Source organism: Oncorhynchus nerka, linkage group LG26 (assembly GCF_034236695.1).
Source record: "Oncorhynchus nerka isolate Pitt River linkage group LG26, Oner_Uvic_2.0, whole genome shotgun sequence".
Classification (NCBI taxonomy): Eukaryota; Metazoa; Chordata; class Actinopteri; order Salmoniformes; family Salmonidae; genus Oncorhynchus; species Oncorhynchus nerka.
In genome coordinates this window covers 12814994-12833614 of record NC_088421.1, presented here as the reverse complement: position 1 = coordinate 12833614, position 18621 = coordinate 12814994, and the positions used below count along the sequence as shown (strand labels likewise).

Below are 18621 nucleotides of genomic sequence, written 5' to 3'. Positions count from 1 at the left end.
CTAAAGAGGTGATCTCATTTCCATAATTGAATTTGAAGGAATTCATAGTCCCTCCAAAATGATTATTTTTTATTTTTTAAGCTTAATTGGCTACTATTTACATACAAGCCACCAGCTGTCTCCACAAAGGTAAATTAACCCGCAAGGCGTTATGCCTAGCCCTTTCAGCAACAGCAGTAACAAGTGCAAAGGAATTGTAGGATTGCATCTAAATATGTGTCAGCAGCACACAGTGTTTAGGGAATAATATTCAAATGTGATCTGAGTACCAAACGAATTGGAGGATCAACAAGTAATGAGCAGAAATCAAAAGGGGCTTTTCACATTTTTCTCCATCAACAGACAAACAATTGGGATTCAAGAAGGTATCTTCTTTATTAACGTCATTTCAGCCAGAAATGTGTTCAACAAAGTATACTCAGTCATCACTCCTAAAGAAAGTCACAGGTTGCCTAAAGGAAACCAAATAAGCAGATTTAATTCATACATTAACATGATCTATCTGTTTCATTGGTGCCATAAATACATGCAAATCAAGTCATTATTAGGTTTAAAAATTCGATTTCATGGGATAATCGGAGTTCTAAAAACTCAATTTGAGATTTTAATCAGATTTCAACAAGGATATTAACTCAGTGGTAATTTGAAGGGCATTTATTCATGTAGAGTATATTCAGCCTAAGCCTGAGAGCAGTTGATTAATTCAATAAAATTAAACCGTTGAGAGCTTTTATTCAGTTAAAACACTGTTAGGCACTATGCTAAAAGAAAGATGTTTTGTTTCAACAATTTAGCATGAAAAACCCCAATTGAAAGATACGGTCAAAGGTCTACTTGAAAAATTCATATTCATGCCCATTTATAAACTGGGAGATTTGAGCTCTGAATGCTGATTGGCTGACAGCTGTGGTACAGATGAAGTCAGATGTTTACATACGCCTTAGCCAAATACATTTCAACTCAGTTTTTCACAATTCCTGACATTTAAGCCGAGAAGAAATCCCTGTTTCAGGTCAGTTAGGATCACCACTTTATTTTAAGAATGTGAAATGTCAGAATAATAGCAGAGAGAAGGATTTATTTCAGCTTTTATTTATTTCATCACATTCCCAGTGGGTCAGAAGTTTACATACACTCAATTAGTATTTGGTACCATTGCCTTTAAATTGTTTAACTTGTGTCAAACATTCCGGGTAGCCTTCCCACAATAAGTTGGGTGAATTTTGGCCCATTCCTCCTGACAGAGCTGGTGTAACTGAGTCAGGTTTGTAGGCCTCCTTGCTCGCACATGCTTTTTCAGTTCTGCCCACAAATTTTCTATAGGATTGAGGTCATGGCTGTGTGATGGCCATTCCAATACCTTGACTTTGTTGTACTAAAGCCATTTTGCCACAACTTTGGAAGTATGCTTGGGGTCAATGTCCATTTGGAAGACCCATTAGCGACCAAGCTATAACTTCCTGACTGATGTCTTGAGATGTTGCTTCAATATATCCACATAATTTTCCTCCTCATGATGCCATCTATTTTGTGAAGTGCACTAGGTGTTCTTCAACTTGAAAGCCCCCACCCCTTTTCCTCCAAACATAACAATGGTAATTTTGGCCAAACAGTTCTATATTTGTTTCATCAGACCAGAGGACATCTCTCCAAAAAGTATGATCATTGTCCCCATGTGCAGTTGAAAACTGTAGTCTGGCTTTTTTATGGCGGTTTTGGAGCAGTGGCTTCTTCCTTGCTGAGCGGCCTTTCGGGTTATGTCGATATAGGATTTTTTTTTTTTACTGTGGATATAGATACTTTTGCACCTGTTTCCTCCAGCATCTTCACAAGGTCCTTTGCGGTTGTTCTGGGATTGATTTGCACTTTTCGCACCAAAGTACGTTCATCTCTAGGAGACAACGTGTCTCCTTCTTGAGCGGTGTGACGGCTGCATGGTCCCATGGTGTTTATACTTGCGTACTATTGTTTGTACAGATGAATGTTGTACCTTCAGGCATTTGGAAATTGCTCCCAAGGATGAACCAGACTTGTGGTGGTCTACAATTGGTTTTCTGAGGTCTTGGCTGATTTCTTTTGTTTTTCCCATGCTGTCAAGCAAAGAGGCACTGAGTTTGAAGGTAGGCCTTGAAATACATCCCCAGGTACACCTCCACTTGGCTAAAATTATGTCAATTAGCCTATCAGAAGCTTCTAAAGCCATGACATAATTTTCTGGAATTTTCCAAGCTATTTAAAGGCACTGTCAACTTTGTGTATGTAAACTTCTGACCCACTGGAATTGTGATACAGTGAATTACAAGTGAAATAATCTGTCTGTAAACAATTGTTGGAAAAAAGACTTGTGTCATACACAAAGTAGAAATTTGTGAAGTGGTTGAAAAACGAGTGTTAATGACTCTGACATAAGTGTGTGAACTTCCGACTTCAACAGTATATCAGACCATATATATATGACAAAACATGTATTTATACTGCTCTAATTACGTTGGTAACCAGTTTATAATAGCAATAAGGCACCTCGGGGGTTTGTGATATATGGCCAATATACCCCGGCTAAGGGTTGTGTCCAAACACACCGCGATGCATCGTGCATCATTTTATAAATGTTTTTATTTAACTAGGCAATTCAGTTAAGAACAAATTCTTATTTACAATGACGGCCAACCAGAAGGCCTCCTGCGGGGACGGGGGCTGGGATTAAACATAAAAAAAATAGGACAAAACACACATCACGACAAGAGACAACACTACATAAATAGAGACCTAAAGACAACAACATAGCAAGGCAGCAACACAGCATGGTAGCAACACAACATGGTAGCAGCACAAAACATGGTACAAACATTATTGGGCACAGACAACAGCACAAAGGGCAAGAAGGTAGAGACAACAATACATCACACAAAGCAGCCACAACTGTCCGGAAGAGTGTCCATGATTGAGTCTTTGAATGAAGAGATTGAGATGGACAGTTCTATCTTTTATCAAGAACAGCCCTTAGCCATGGTATATTGGCCATATACCACACCCCCTCGTGCCTTATTTATGAATTTGAAATCATTCCCCATTAATGTCTTATAGTTGGTATAAAAAAAAACATCGCTATGAGCCACAGGTAAAGCGGTCTATCAGGGCTCTGGTAAAACTCCAGGCACTTCACAACCACCTGTATTGTGGATTTACACTACATTACAGAAACTGGTGATACGCAACATGTCCCTGAAGCTGGAAATTGAGGACTTTTCAAAGACAAGAATGGAAAAGCAAATGACTAGATACAAGGTAGCCTAAACTACACGGAGACTATGAGGAAGCTCTGGATCTTCTTACCAAGGCAATGCACCAATATTGGAACATGGAATGCCAAAACAATGTATTTATTTATGATTGTGTTAGGCCTTTCAACCTTTCGCCTCTAAACATGTCTAGTTTACTTCAGAAGTTCCTTGCACACTTTCCTGCTGGAGCAGGTGAAACCTTCACACGTGCTGTGGTTAATCGTACCACAATGACCTCTGCGTTAGCAGCAATAACAAATTGAACTTGGAGGTTACCACGGAGGTGGAAAGAAATCTGGACAGCATATCAGCTCACACAGTGTACAACGTAATCTATTATGTCCCCCTCCTACCTACACAAAATGCTTGATGGTAAAAGGTGACTGGCTTCAAACCACTCTATGGTGGAACTTGTATAGCCGGTGCTAGTCTCATTTATGGCAGTGAGGTTGAAGGAGTATTGAATAGAAATGCCTTGCTCATTCAGTCTGTTCTAAGGCATTTAACTGGACATTATTTGTGTCTTTGGTCATCAATGATTTGTGAAAAGTCAAGGCTTTTGAAAAACATAGTTCAAGGTCGAGTTCAGTGGTCGATACCATGAAGACGATGTTTAAAACGAGGTTGATTTGTCGCGCACATACCTAATATTTTTATGCAGGCTGATGTCCACATTACTATTCATTCTTTGTGCTGTGTAACACAAGTCATGTGGAACTCAATATGCCAACAATGAACCCTTTACAATCTAGCTGCGGATCACATACAACTGAGGAGATAACAGGGAGGTATCCATGGCTTGAAAGTCACAGCTCACTGGCTAATTGTATGAAGGTTTATAATAGCATCATGGAGACAGGGCCCCTCCACCAATGTATGGTATCAAATATATGAAATCTTCCATGTGGATCTTTATGGTGAGGTTCTTTTCATCATATTCTCCATTTTAAGGGACATTTGTATCTGTTTCTCCTGGCCCCATCACATTTAATTGTGTTCTCAGTCCATTGCACAGTTCTGATACATTTGTTTCTTTGTTCCTAATAAAATCAGCAGAGTACTTTCAAACCCTGAGAGGCATATAATTACAGGAAGAAAACAGGCAAAGTAAAAGGTGCCAAATCAACACTACCGTAGGCCTTCATCCCGTGGTATTTCGCTCTGTATATTTTTATTTGATTTAACTAGACAAGCCAGTTAAGAACCAATTCTTATTTTCAACAAGGGCCTAGGAACAGTGGGTTGTCATTCTGCCTTGTTCAGGGGCAGAATGACAGATTTGTACCTTGTCAGCTCTGGGATTCAACCTCGCAACCTTTCGGTTATTATTCCAACACTATAACCACTAGGCTACCTGCCGCCCCCTGAGGGAAATCTCAACCAGTGGCAGTCCACTTGACAAAAATAATTCTAAATCACATCATTTCAAGCAGAGCATTGAAATGCCAGCCTGATGATGTATTGAAGAGCACATCCCCGTCAGATCCCCACAGCACATCTCTGAGAGCACATCCCCGTCAGATCCCCACAGCACATCTCTGAGAGCACATCCCCATCAGATCCCCACAGCACATCTCTGAGAGCACATCCCCATCAGATCCCCACAGCACATCTCTGAGAGCACATCCCCATCAGATCCCCACAGCACATCCCCGTCAGATCCCCACAGCACATCTCTGAGAGCACATCCCCATCAGATCCCCACAGCACATCCCCATCAGATCCCCACAGCACATCTCTGAGAGCACATCCCCATCAGATCCCCACAGCACATCCCCATCAGATCCCCACAGCACATCCCCATCAGATCCCCACAGCACATCCCCATCAGATCCCCACAGCACATCTCTGAGAGCACATCCCCATCAGATCCCCACAGCACATCTCTGAGAGCACATCCCCATCAGATCCCCACAGCACATCTCTGAGAGCACATCCCCATCAGATCCCCACAGCACATCTCTGAGAGCACATCCCCATCAGATCCCCACAGCACATCTCTGAGAGCACATCCCCATCAGATCCCCACAGCACATCTCTGAGAGCACATCCCCATCAGATCCCCACAGCACATCCCCATCAGATCCCCACAGCACATCTCTGAGAGCGAAGACCAACACTATTTATAATGCGCGGCTTCAGTGGCATCAGCCATTTCATTCGTCATGCTGTCCGTGGCTCTTTCATCCAGCCTGTTTTCCCTTTATAAGCCCTAAATGAGAGAATGATTACATGTTACTACATGGCTGGCAAAACAGATTAGAAGCATTACAAATGGAAAACTGGAATACTTATTATCAAACAAATACCAAATGTACTTTGTAATACTTCAAACATGCCTGACAAAGGAAAAAATAAATAGTTCTGACGTGCACAGAAATTTACTTGAGGAACACGGTGGCTCTGATGATAAGGGCTTGATACATACAACACATTCTGGCCCATAGCTGTTGATATCACCTTGTCTCTCGGTAAAGATGAAAACAGCCCATACGGAGAAATTATTGGCCTGCAAATGCACAGTTTATTGATACCTCAAGGGCGCCATCTTCTGGTAGGCTAAATATTTCAGCTCAATAGAGAAAGGAATAATGCATGCTTGATCCACATTTCTTGTTGGATTTTACAGATGTGGTATGGACTTACAAAGTATGTTTAAAATATTTTAGGGAAGGTTTCAAGAATTGTAGATGTTGAATAATGTAAATCATTGTAGAATATCCATCGATTTTAATGAGTTGGGTAAAGATATCATAGAACACTATAGATTTTTTTTTACAAAAAGTACATTCAGGAAGGAGAAATGGAGGGGCTACTCAAGTGCTTGAGCACCTAAAGCCTTTCATTACAGGTGAACAAAGCTTACGACACACATGAAAATATACAGTCAGACTATTTTATTTTCTCTTTAAGACCGGGCAAGGAAAAACAACTCGGACGACTCCTTTCGGCTGGCTTTTGGTTTGACTGTCCTGACGTCACGGAACACAGCTGAAAGCTTCTGCTGAAGCTGGTGCGCCAATGCCCCGTCCCAATACTTACAAATCAGAGAGCCACCGGTCTGCAACACCTTCTCAGCCAAGTCAATCAATGACAATGACATTGTGATGAGTTTTTCATGGTCCATCTCCTTGAAACCACTGGCATTGGGTGCCCTATCACTCATGATGACATGAGCCTGGGCACCAGGGAGAAGTTCAAGCAGCTTGGCATGTGTGACTGGGTCGGTGATGTCATGATTGGACAGGAAGTGAGCTCCATCTAGAGGTGCTATATGCAGAAGGTCAATTCCAACCACAGTGCCACAGGGGAATTCTCCATCTGGAAGTAACAAAACATGCAAGAGGTCATGAAGTGTAGAACTGCAGTCATAACTCATTTTCACAGCTTCTTGTGCTAAAAGAACATTGGATAACACTGTCAAGCCTTGACAATACATTTCACTGATGGCACACCGATGTTCTACAGATGATCCTTATGCTTGGCACAGAGCTCTCCACAAGACCAACAATGAACTTAAAACTGTACATTGATTCCACCCCCAAAAGTAACATTCATATTTATTAGAACAGCGCTGAGAAGGTTCAAGGTTCGGAGGCCAGTTTGGATCAATTTGTCCACTACTTTGACCAAATAAAACGTCTTGTTGCTGAACTTAAAACCTCTCCACTCTCACTACCTACAGCAGCCTCCACTCCCTCTGTGCCCTAGAATGTAGTCCCCAGTGTCGCTCTTCCTCCCTCGCCTGCAGCAGACACAACCCTGAGCATGCCTCTCTCACACGTGACACCTGCTGTACCACAGCATCTTCTAGAGGAGGAGATCAGCCTGGTGCTTCAGCATAGGGATGAGGTTTGGGAGCCGCAGTGTGCATTGAATAATGTTGAGGAAGAAAACCAGGCTTTCGGGATAGAAGTGTGTAGACTTAGAGAGGAACTGTCCAGCACAGTCAACACTGGCCACATACACGACCTGCAGAAGGAGCTACATGAGCTAAGGCAGGAATTTCTCAGCCGTAACCATCCACTCTACAAAGAGTCCCACAAAAACCAGGACAACAGCTAAATCAGAACACACCAACCAACCAACCAACCAATGCACTGACCCAACTGACCACTCCATCCCCAACTCACAGCCTGTAATTCTCCAATCACTCCTGCCATCCTTCATAGACCGGACGAAAAACCAGACATTATATTAATGATGGACTCAAATGGAAAGTTTTTATTAGAGAATAGACTTTTCCCAAATAAAAATGTGTCAAAGTTATGGTGCCCCACAACAGAGGGAGCTTTGGAGATGTTGACTGTGGCCCAGCTTGTCTCCACCAGCCATATCATCATTCACACAGGGACCAATGACTTGTGTCCAATAGGAGCGAGTGGCGAACTGCAAAAATCGCTGAAGTTGGAGACTTTTATCTCCCTCACCAACTTCAAACATCAGCTATCCGAGCAGCTAACCGATCGCTGCAGCTGTACATAGTCTATTGGTAAATAGCCCACCCATTTTCACCTACCTCATTCCCATACTGTTTTTATACTGTTTTTTATTTATTTACTTTTCTGCTCTTTTGCACACCAATATCTCTACCTGTACATGACCATCTAATCATTTATCACTCCAGTGTTAATCTGCAAAATTGTATTATTCGCCTACCTCCTCATGCCTTTTGCACACATTGTATATAGACTCCCCCTTTTTTTTCTACTGTGTTATTGACTTGTTAATTGTTTACTCCATGTGTAACTCTGTGTTGTCTGTTCACACTGCTATGCTTTATCTTGGCCAGGTCGCAGTTGCAAATGAGAACTTGTTCTCAACTAGCCTACCTGGTTAAATAAAGGTGAAATAAAAAAAAAAAAATTTTTAAAAAGTGGCCACATCACTAAGGGGAGTGATATAAAGGGCCTCCACCATCTTCCCCTTCGCGAACATAGTAATATCTACCCTGCTCCAGAGGAGAGATTTCCACCCTGCCACCATCCAGAACGTAAATGCCAGCCTCTCTCAGGACTGTGTGCTAAGGCCCAACATACACCTGACCCACCATCAGCCTGGACTGTCTTTATGACAATCCACAAAGAGACAGTCCCCACCTTTGCCAGGATGTTAAATGATGTTGCTCTGGGTGGCCAGTCCACCTCACATGAGCAAAAGAACAGGCACCAACTACCTGAGACAAATCAGACGCTCCTTTAGGCCTGCATCTGGTGGCGCCACACAGAGATTGGAGAACATCCAGCAACACTGCCCCCCCACACCACCCTCTACCAAGGAACTAAATACAGATGCACTGAGCTATGCCCAAGCCGTGCGCAGTCAAAGAGGCCCCATGCAGAGTTTGGAGCATCGCCGGCCACACTGCCCTCCACACCACCCTCTTCAATTCCCCTTACAATCTCCCTCCCATGGTACCAGACCAGGCCCACCTCAGCACAGCTCAACCAGACCCATCACAGCACAGCTCAACCAGACCAGGCCCACCTCAGCACAGCTCAACCAGACCAGGCCCACCTCAGCACAGCTCAACCAGACCAGGCCCACCTCAGCACAGCTCAACCAGACCCATCACAGCACAGCTCAACCAGACCAGGCCCACCTCAGCACAGCTCAACCAGACCAGGCCCACCTCAGCACAGCTCAACCAGACCTGGCCCATCACAGCACAGCTCTACCAGACCTGGCCCACCTCAGCCCAGCTCAACCAGACCCATCACAGCACAGCTCAACCAGACCTGGCCCATTACAGCTCAGCTCTACCAGACCTGGCCCACCTCAACTCAGCCCAGCTCTACACTGCACCGACCACTACCCTAGGGTCTAGCAAAACACTGTTGAGGGTAGTGCACCACATGATGCAGTCCACACCATGTATCATTCACATAATCAGCCACACTGTCCTCCATACCACCCTCCTCAATTCCCCCACAACCTCCCTCCCAGGCTAGTTTTGGTTACACTCCCTACTCCCATCCCTGGGACACTCCTGCCCCCCATAGCAGCTCCAGCCCTGCAACAGGAGCCACAGCAAGGGCTCCTGTGCACACCCAGAATAGAGCATTGGCAGCCGCCTCCTTTGGCGGGAGCTTCATCAGGGTGGACTGAGCTCTGCCAACACTGCTCTCCCAGTTCCCGCCCCAGCCACTGTATCCAGCGACTTGAGAGTGGTCTGTCAAATGCTGTCTACTCTGCTCTCACGTGGGTGGGCCAGAGACCTTGGCAAAGTCTCAGCTCACTCAACAAATAGCTGCAGATGACCATATGCCTGTTATCTCTTATGGGACTGAGCTGAATATGCCCTCTGACTTTAAATCCCGTAGGGGTCTTGGGCTAATGCGCCTAAATGTGCAAAGTATGGTTTAAAAAATGGACACAATTAACATTTGGGTGCAGGACTCGTGTCCTGACATTCTGGTTCTCTAGGAAACATGGTTAAATGGTTCTGTATCTGATAAAGACATTGAAGTAAATTATTATAATGTGACAGATTACAAAAAGGGGGAGGAGTGCCCATATATGTCAAATCTATTTTCATGGTGTCCCAATCTTTAAATATTTATATTCCCCATAAATGTTAGCTCCTGGTTGTAGAAGTACACATAAACCAGAATACACACTTATTTGTTGCTGGGATTTACAGCCCCCAAGCTGCCATGGCAGATGCTATTGGTGCTATATCTGAGTGTTTAACACCTTTTTTTGTCCTCGGAGTTGGTCATTTTAGGGGATTTTAATCTGCATTGGCTATCCCCGGCCTCAAATCAATTTAAGAGCATATACATTGATTTGAATCTGACTCAACTGATCTCAAAACCCACAAAAATAAATGTGAAAAACTCTTCATTGATTAATTTAATTCTTACTAATAACCCCCAAAAAATATATATTTTAGTATTTGCTTATATCTTTGTGATCATTGTCCCAAAGTATGTATTAGAGATACAAAACAGCAAAATACTAATCCTTGTTTAATTAAGAAGAGACATTTGAAAACATTTTCTCCTCAAGGGTTTTTAAATGACATGTTCTACTCTGATTTAGCCACCATATCCTGTATTCCTGACCCCGAGTTGGATCTACTCTGATTTTAGAGCACTCTCACCTGAGTGTGCCAGAGTGCAGAATAACTGATGAATTTTGGAATGCTCAACACCCGTTAAATATGGCCGGTGTCAGTAAACCTCAGCAAAAAGTTGTATTTAAAATTGATGCCAGCAGGACAGTTACAGTTTCCAACTCTCTGAATACCTTAAAAACAGCCTAACCAGCTCTGCTAGGGCGAGAAAAATGGTCAGAGTGAGGTGTTCTCTCATTTATGCCTGGAAGTAGCTAGCCTGCTAGCTAACTTTAGCCAGTGAGCTTGGGCGCTTGACTGCCGCTGTAAGGTCAGAACGCTCGGATCAACACTACTCCTCAGCCAGAGCGTCCGGTGTGCACTCTGAATGCTCCGAGAGCGAAACGCTCTGAATTTACAAACGGACAATCTGAAAATGCTCTGAATTTATGAACGCCCAGAGCGCACTGAGCTCTCTCTGGCAAACCAGAGTGAATTTACGAACGCACCCCTGGTGAATCTTTGTTTTCATTTTAAAAATGTACTATCTGTGATGTGCTAGATGCCTTAAGATTGGGCTGATATGCTTGATCCATTTTCTGCTGCAGCTCTCTGCCCCCCTGATAGCTGAATCATTAACCCATATGTTTAACCTGACAATTATATCTGGTACTATCCCCAGGGTTTGGAAGAAGGCCCATGTACTCCCTCTTCACTAAGGTGGTGACCCTTGTGACCTAAATAATTATCATCTTATTTCTAAACTTTCTTGCCTCGCTAAAATATTAGAATCCTTGATTAATTCTCAGCTAAGAACTTTCTTATCTTTGACATGTATTCTAAATGTACATCAGTCTGGTTTTAGACCAGGTCGTAGCACGATCTCTGCTGCATCCCTAGTTATAAATGATGTGGTTAACTGTATGGATAAAAGGCAACATTGAGCTGCCCTCTTCATTGACCTTTTGATACTGTTGATAATTCACTGCTAATTCAGAGGCTTTCATCAAGTGGTCTTAGACCAGGCTGAATGTAACTGGTTTAAAAATGACTTGACACATAGAACTTAATGTGTATCTACTGATGGTGTTAAATCAGGTTTCCTGGATATTAAGAAAGGTGTTCAGCAAGGGTCGATTCTGGGTCCTGTACTTTTTACTGATTACATTAACAATAGACTGTAAAAAAAGATTTTACCTGCACTTGTACACCGATGATACTGTTTTGTATCCTATTGCCCCCACGGGTGACGAGGCTCTATCTGAGGTAACAGTCTGCCTTCATTGTATTGCAGAAAAACTTTATTGCCCTCAAATTAGTAGCCTACTGAATGCAGGTAAAACTAAGTACATGTTGTTCTCTACATTTAACATTTACATTTAAGTCATTTAGCAGACGCTCTTATCCAGAGCGACTTACAAATTGGTGCATTCACCTTATGACATCCAGTGGAACAGTAGTGCATCTAAATCTTTTAAGGGGGGGGGTGAGAGGGATTACTTTATCCTATCCTAGGTATTCCTTAAAGAGGTGGGGTTTCAGGTGTCTCCGGAAGGTGGTGATTGACTCCGCTGTCCTGGCGTCGTGAGGGAGTTTGTTCCACCATTGGGGGGCCAGAGCAGCGAACAGTTTTGACTGGGCTGAGCGGGAACTGTACTTCCTCAGTGGTAGGGAGGCGAGCAGGCCAGAGGTGGATGAACGCAGTGCCCTTGTTTGGGTGTAGGGCCTGATCAGAGCCTGGAGGTACTGAGGTGCCGTTCCCCTCACAGCTCCGTAGGCAAGCACCATGGTCTTGTAGCGGATGCGAGCTTCAACTGGAAGCCAGTGGAGAGAGCGGAGGAGCGGGGTGACGTGAGAGAACTTGGGAAGGTTGAACACCAGACGGGCTGCGGCGTTCTGGATGAGTTGTAGGGGTTTAATGGCACAGGCAGGGAGCCCAGCCAACAGCGAGTTGCAGTAATCCAGACGGGAGATGACAAGTGCCTGGATTAGGACCTGCGCCGCTTCCTGTGTGAGGCAGGGTCGTACTCTGCGGATGTTGTAGAGCATGAACCTACAGGAACGGGCCACCGCCTTGATGTTAGTTGAGAACGACAGGGTGTTGTCCAGGATCACGCCAAGGTTCTTAGCGCTCTGGGAGGAGGACACAATGGAGTTGTCAACCGTGATGGCGAGATCATGGAACGGGCAGTCCTTCCCGGGAGGAAGAGCAGCTCCGTCTTGCCGAGGTTCAGCTTGAGGTGGTGATCCGTCATCCACACTGATATGTCTGCCAGACATGCAGAGATGCGATTCGCCACCTGGTCATCAGAAGGGGGAAAGGAGAAGATTAATTGTGTGTCGTCTGCATAGCAATGATAGGAGAGACCATGTGAGGTTATGACAGAGCCAAGTGACTTGGTGTATAACGAGAATAGGAGAGGGCCTAGAACAGAGCCCTGGGGGACACCAGTGGTGAGAGCACGTGGTGTGGAGACGGATTCTCGCCACGCCACCTGGTAGGAGCGACCTGTCAGGTAGGACGCAATCCAAGCGTGGGCCGCGCCGGAGACGCCCAACTCGGAGAGGGTGGAGAGGAGGATCTGATGGTTCACAGTATCGAAGGCAGCCGATTGGTCTAGAAGGATGAGAGCAGAGGAGAGAGAGTTAGCTTTAGCAGTGCGGAGCGCCTCCGTGATACAGAGAAGAGCAGTCTCAGTTGAATGACTAGTCTTGAAACCTGACTGATTTGGATCAAGAAGGTCATTCTGAGAGAGATAGCGGGAGAGCTGGCCAAGGACGGCACGTTCAAGAGTTTTGGAGAGAAAAGAAAGAAGGGATACTGGTCTGTAGTTGTTGACATCGGAGGGATCGAGTGTAGGTTTTTTCAGAAGGGGTGCAACTCTCGCTCTCTTGAAGACGGAAGGGACGTAGCCAGCGGTCAGGGATGAGTTGATGAGCGAGGTGAGGTAAGGGAGAAAGGTCTCCGGAAATGGTCTGGAGAAGAGAGGAGGGGATAGGGTCAAGCGGGCAGGTTGTTGGGCGGCCGACCGTCACAAGACGCGAGATTTCATCTGGAGAGAGAGGGGAGAAAGAGGTCAGAGCACAGGGTAGGGCAGTGTGAGCAGAACCAGCGGTGTCGTTTGACTTAGCAAACGAGGATCGGATGTCGTCGACCTTCTTTTCAAAATGGTTGACGAAGTCATCTGCAGAGAGGAGGAGGGGGGGAGGGGAGGAGGATTCAGGAGGGAGGAGAAGGTTGCAAAGAGCTTCCTAGGGTTAGAGGCAGATGCTTGGAATTTAGAGTGGTAGAAAGTGGCTTTAGCAGCAGAGAGAGAAGAGGAAAATGTAGAGAGGAGGGAGTGAAAGGATGTCAGGTCCGCAGGGAGGCGAGTTTTCCTCCATTTCCGCTCGGCTGCCCGGAGCCCTGTTCTGTGAGCTCGCAATGAGTCGTCAAGCCACGGAGCGGGAGGGGAGGACCGAGCCGGCCTAGAGGATAGGGGACATAGAGAGTCAAAGGATGCAGAAAGGGAGGAGAGGAGGGTTGAGGAGGCAGAATCAGGAGATAGGTTGGAGAAGGTTTGAGCAGAGGGAAGAGATGATAGGATGGAAGAGGAGAGAGTAGCGGGGGAGAGAGAGCGAAGGTTGGGACGGCGCGATACCATCCGAGTAGGGGCAGTGTGGGAAGTGTTGGATGAGAGCGAGAGGGAAAAGGATACAAGGTAGTGGTCGGAGACTTGGAGGGGAGTTGCAATGAGGTTAGTGGAAGAACAGCATCTAGTAAAGATGAGGTCGAGCGTATTGCCTGCCTTGTGAGTAGGGGGGGAAGGTGAGAGGGTGAGGTCAAAAGAGGAGAGTGGAAAGAAGGAGGCAGAGAGGAATGAGTCAAAGGTAGACGTGGGGAGGTTAAAGTCGCCCAGAACTGTGAGAGGTGAGCCGTCCTCAGGAAAGGAGCTTATCAAGGCATCAAGCTCATTGATGAACTCTACGAGGGAACCTGGAGGGCGATAAGGATGTTAAGCTTGAAAGGGCTGGTAACTGTGACAGCATGGAATTCAAAGGAGGCGATAGACAGACGGGTAAGGGGAGAAAGAGAGAATGACCACTTGGGAGAGATGAGGATCCCGGTGCCACCACCCCGCTGACCAGAAGCTCTCGGGGTGTGCGAGAACACGTGGGCAGACGAAGAGAGAGCAGTAGGAGTAGCAGTGTTGTCTGTGGTGATCCATGTTTCCGTCAGTGCCAAGAAGTCGAGGGACTGGAGGGAGGCATAGGCTGAGATGAACTCTGCCTTGTTGGCCGCAGATCGGCAGTTCCAGAGGCTACCAGAGACCTGGAACTCCACGTGGGTCGTGCGCACTGGGACCACCAGATTAGGGTGGCCACGGCCACGCGGTGTGGAGCGTTTGTATGGTCTGTGCAGAGAGGAGAGAACAGGGATAGACAGACACATAGTTGACAGGCTACACAAGAGGCTACGCTAATGCAAATGAGATTGGAATGACAAGTGGACTACACGTCTCGAGTGTTCAGAAAGTTAAGCTTACGTAGCAAGAATCTTATTGACTAAAATGATTAAAATGATACAGTACTGCTGAAGTAGGCTAGCTGGCAGAGGCTGCGTTGTTGACTATGTAGGCTAGCTGGCAGAGCGCATAAAAATAACTGATGATTTAAGCATGCGTCCTTTGGATGGTTTTCATATTGATCGTGTCCCTGCTTACAGGGATAGATGAAAACTGTCATTAAAAAGCATATTGATGAGTTAGTAAGAAGCTTCTTCTATAGAAATGGGTCCTGCCTCTCGCTAAATAGTAGAAAGCAGATTCTTCAGTTGACGTTCCTATCAGTCCTAGACTATGGCGACATCATCTATATGAACGCAGCTGCCACTTCATTAAAGCCATTAGATACAACTTATCATAGCGTACTATGCTTTATTACGGGCGACAATTGTAGTAGTCATCACTGCATTCTCTACCAGAAAGTTGGTTGGCCCTCTTTGATGTCCCATTGCTATGTTTTCATTTATAAAGCCCTTTTACAAAAAGTCCCACTGTACCTAACATCTTGACTAAACTTTAGACATATGAGTTAGCACACCCAGTCTCAGGGATGGTTAACTCTGGAAATTAACTAAAAGCTAACTAAAAGCGGATTTACCCTTCTTGCACCTTATTTGTGGAACAATCTTCAAAATGTTCTTAAATGTGATGTTCTGGTGCATCTAGGTCCATTCAGAAAGCTGATTGAGGACCGTATTACTGATGAATGTGATGTTCTGGTGCCTCTAGGTCCATTCAGAAAACTGATTGAGGACCGTATTACTGGTGAATGTGTTTGTTTTTTAGGACCATGTTGTTCTTTCTGCTTGTGTTTATTTTATTTCTATTGTGCGTATTTTCTATAGTTTATGTAATTCAGGGCTCATCTGTAAAAGACACCTTGGTCTCAGTATGACTCCCTGATCAAATAAAGGTTAGATAAATAAATACAAATAAACATGGTAGTCAAAAGAATGTCAGACGCAGGAAGATATATATATTGGCCTGGCTGGTAGGTTAATTATAACAGTATGTCATGTGTTAATCTGCCAGTTGGGTAAATACAAGACGTACTCACTCACTCGCAGTTGAGTTGACCCTGTGAACAGCGATCTGACTCCAAGCACCCGGTGCAGCACCACAATCTATTGCGTTGAAACCGGGTTTTAAAAGTGTGTATTTCTCATCAATCTCCAGCAGTTTGAAGGCGCTTCTACACCGGTAGTTGTGCACATGGGCAGCCTTCACAAAGGGGTCATTAAAGCTGCCGAACTATCCAGCGCTGATCAGCAGTACTCTTTCCTTTTAGATTATGCGCAGCCTTTTTTAGGAGATATACAGAGGTATGTAGATATGATTTTTGTAACACTGAGTACCACATTATTTAGCTAAATGTAATGGCAACGATGTGCTAATGCTGCTGGCAAACAGCATTTCGTTCGATTTTGTAGTTGCACTTCCTGATCACATGAGTTTGTTGGACACGCTCGATTTAGTCAAAGACAGCCGACCCGGCGATTTAGCTCTCCCGGGAGTCCTGCAGGGCGACATTAGAATTACGCGTGATTCCCCAACCCGGCGCGCCGCGCGAGCTAAATTGAACGCATCTAATTCATGTGTCCGAGGACGTCAATGATGCACATAATCTGCGCAGATCGATTTATTTTGGAGAAGTTATAACGCGTGGCAATTATTTTTTTCAAACGTGTTACATTATATGAGGATGCGTAATTAAAGATGTTACCGTAATACTACAGCAACTGATATCACCAGTTATGGAATTGTTTTGATATGATGTGGCATTATACTTTTGTTTCCAGTCGACAATATTTGAGGGTAACACATTTTCACAGATCTTTAACTAAAACGACCAACTTTATCCTATGTTGTTTTTATCAATATCGAATGCTACAGGTCAGTGCCCGACACATTGAATACGACCACATGGCAGTGCCAGACACATTGAATACGATCACATGGCAGGCATTGCCACAGTCAACGCGGGATTGGAGAAATTCGTTATTTATTCTGGATAACTCTAATCTACGAAAACCATTTAAAGGACTAGATTGACAACCTAAAAGTTGCTATAAAGGCAAGTTACTTGCATGGATTTTTACTTCTAGTCTACTTGAAGAATGCAATAAAAGGCTACTTTAGTTTGCTGCTGTGCACTGTTGTAAAGTCTTCTTGCGTACCAGAACTCGTACAAAAGTGTTTTGGCAGAAAATAACTTTACAGAATGCTGCTGAATAATCTGAAATGTATCATTTCTAGAGATACTGTAGCTTCGATGCAACCAAGAGAGTGAAGTCATCCATGGATTGTGGTCTACTGATTATTACACCCTGATTATGTATATTACAGGTACAATGTTGACCAACAAGCTGCTGACCCTGGTGCTGGTGGTGCAGCCTGGACGGGTGCTGCTGGGCATGAAGAAGAGAGGGTTCGGAGCAGGGAAGTGGAATGGGTTTGGTGGCAAAGTCCAACCTGGGGAGACTATTGAAGAGGCTGCCAGGCGGTGAGATTGGTTGCAGTCCTCGGTAGATGCCTTGAAAGGTTTTCCTACTATTTGGTTGAACAATTTGCTAACATATTCCAGCACCGGGCAGCATCTGATACTACATACCCCCATAAATGTCATATTGTGATGTTACAGTAGGCATGGTCTGATTGCCTGTTATCTGAAGCCTACACACTTTCCTGCTACTTTCTCTCTACTTGCAAATGTTTTTTTGTTGTTTTTTTCTCCAGAGAACTGCAGGAGGAATGTGGCCTCACAGTGGATGCACTTGATAAGATTGGAAATATCAAATTTGAATTCATCGGAGAAACAGAGCTGCTTGATGTGCATGTTTTCCGAGCTGACAACTACAACGGGGAGCCAACAGAGTCGGATGGTATTCATTCTCAATCTCATGCATTCTATGTAGGGCCAGGTTTGGAGACCAGGATAAACTCATAGCCCAACAGGATATAATCATAGACCCCATAGTTTTCCTGGAAGAGACTGCTGACCCTATACTACGTGCCTTTTTATGGACATTTCTTAGACTGTTGTCTGACGAAGTTCACTAACCTATACCTTTTCTCTTATAGAGATGCGGCCGCAGTGGTTCGACTCGGACAAGATACCCTTCAGTCAGATGTGGGTTGACGATATTCTGTGGTTTCCACTGATGCTTCAAAAGAAGAAGTTCTTGGGCTACTTCAAATTTCAGGGTCATGACTTGATCATCGAACACAAGTTGGAGGAGGTAGAAAGGCTTTAAGACCGACTACTGGCCTCGGACTCATTCATACTGTATCAAAGAGCATTCCCACATGTTGTCTACCTAAAACATCCCTGGAGAAATACTGCAGAATTCCTACTGATTCCAGCTACCCTTGTTCATATTCAGTGCCAAGAAATCCCCAGGTCTTTGTAAATTTACAAACACTTTGTTGCCAGTGACCATATGCCTGTGAATCAGTAATAATAATTCCCACTGAGCCAAAACAAAATACTGGATGTTTAAATGTTGCTGACATATGTATCGTATTCCACTATTGTGTTTATATTACATTAAAGTATGTGCGAATGCAGTGTGCTCTTTAGTAAAGCATCTCTTTGTTACTTTATCAAACAGGTGGTAAACTGGAATGACAATGATGTTGGTTGTTCGACATCCTGTTGAATTCAATTTAGTATCAGTTTAATTTAACCTTTATTTAACTAGGCAAGTCAGTTACAAATAAATTCTTATTTACAATGATG

General features: G+C 44.5%; 1 protein-coding gene and 1 pseudogene across 3 annotated transcripts; one reads left to right on the top strand and one right to left on the bottom strand.

The window, feature by feature from the left end:
* Nucleotides 1-356: 356 nt before the first annotated feature.
* LOC115104168 (rRNA methyltransferase 2, mitochondrial-like) lies at nucleotides 357-16331 on the bottom strand (annotated as a pseudogene).
* LOC115104169 (nudix (nucleoside diphosphate linked moiety X)-type motif 1) lies at nucleotides 16118-18454 on the top strand. 3 transcript variants are annotated; one of them, XM_029625420.2, is made up of 4 exons: nucleotides 16118-16204; nucleotides 17229-17385; nucleotides 17619-17764; nucleotides 17964-18454. In XM_029625420.2, the coding sequence occupies exons 2-4, from the start codon at nucleotides 17234-17236 to the stop codon at nucleotides 18134-18136; spliced, it is 471 nt and encodes a 156-aa protein (XP_029481280.1). In that variant the 5' UTR covers nucleotides 16118-16204; nucleotides 17229-17233; the 3' UTR covers nucleotides 18137-18454. The 3 variants fall into 3 exon arrangements, with proteins under 3 accessions (XP_029481280.1, XP_029481279.1, XP_064866180.1); XM_029625419.2 differs by lacking the exon at nucleotides 16118-16204 and adding an exon at nucleotides 16631-16956; XM_065010108.1 differs by lacking the exon at nucleotides 16118-16204 and having other exon boundaries at nucleotides 17201-17385.
* The last annotated feature ends 167 nt before the right edge of the window (nucleotides 18455-18621 follow it).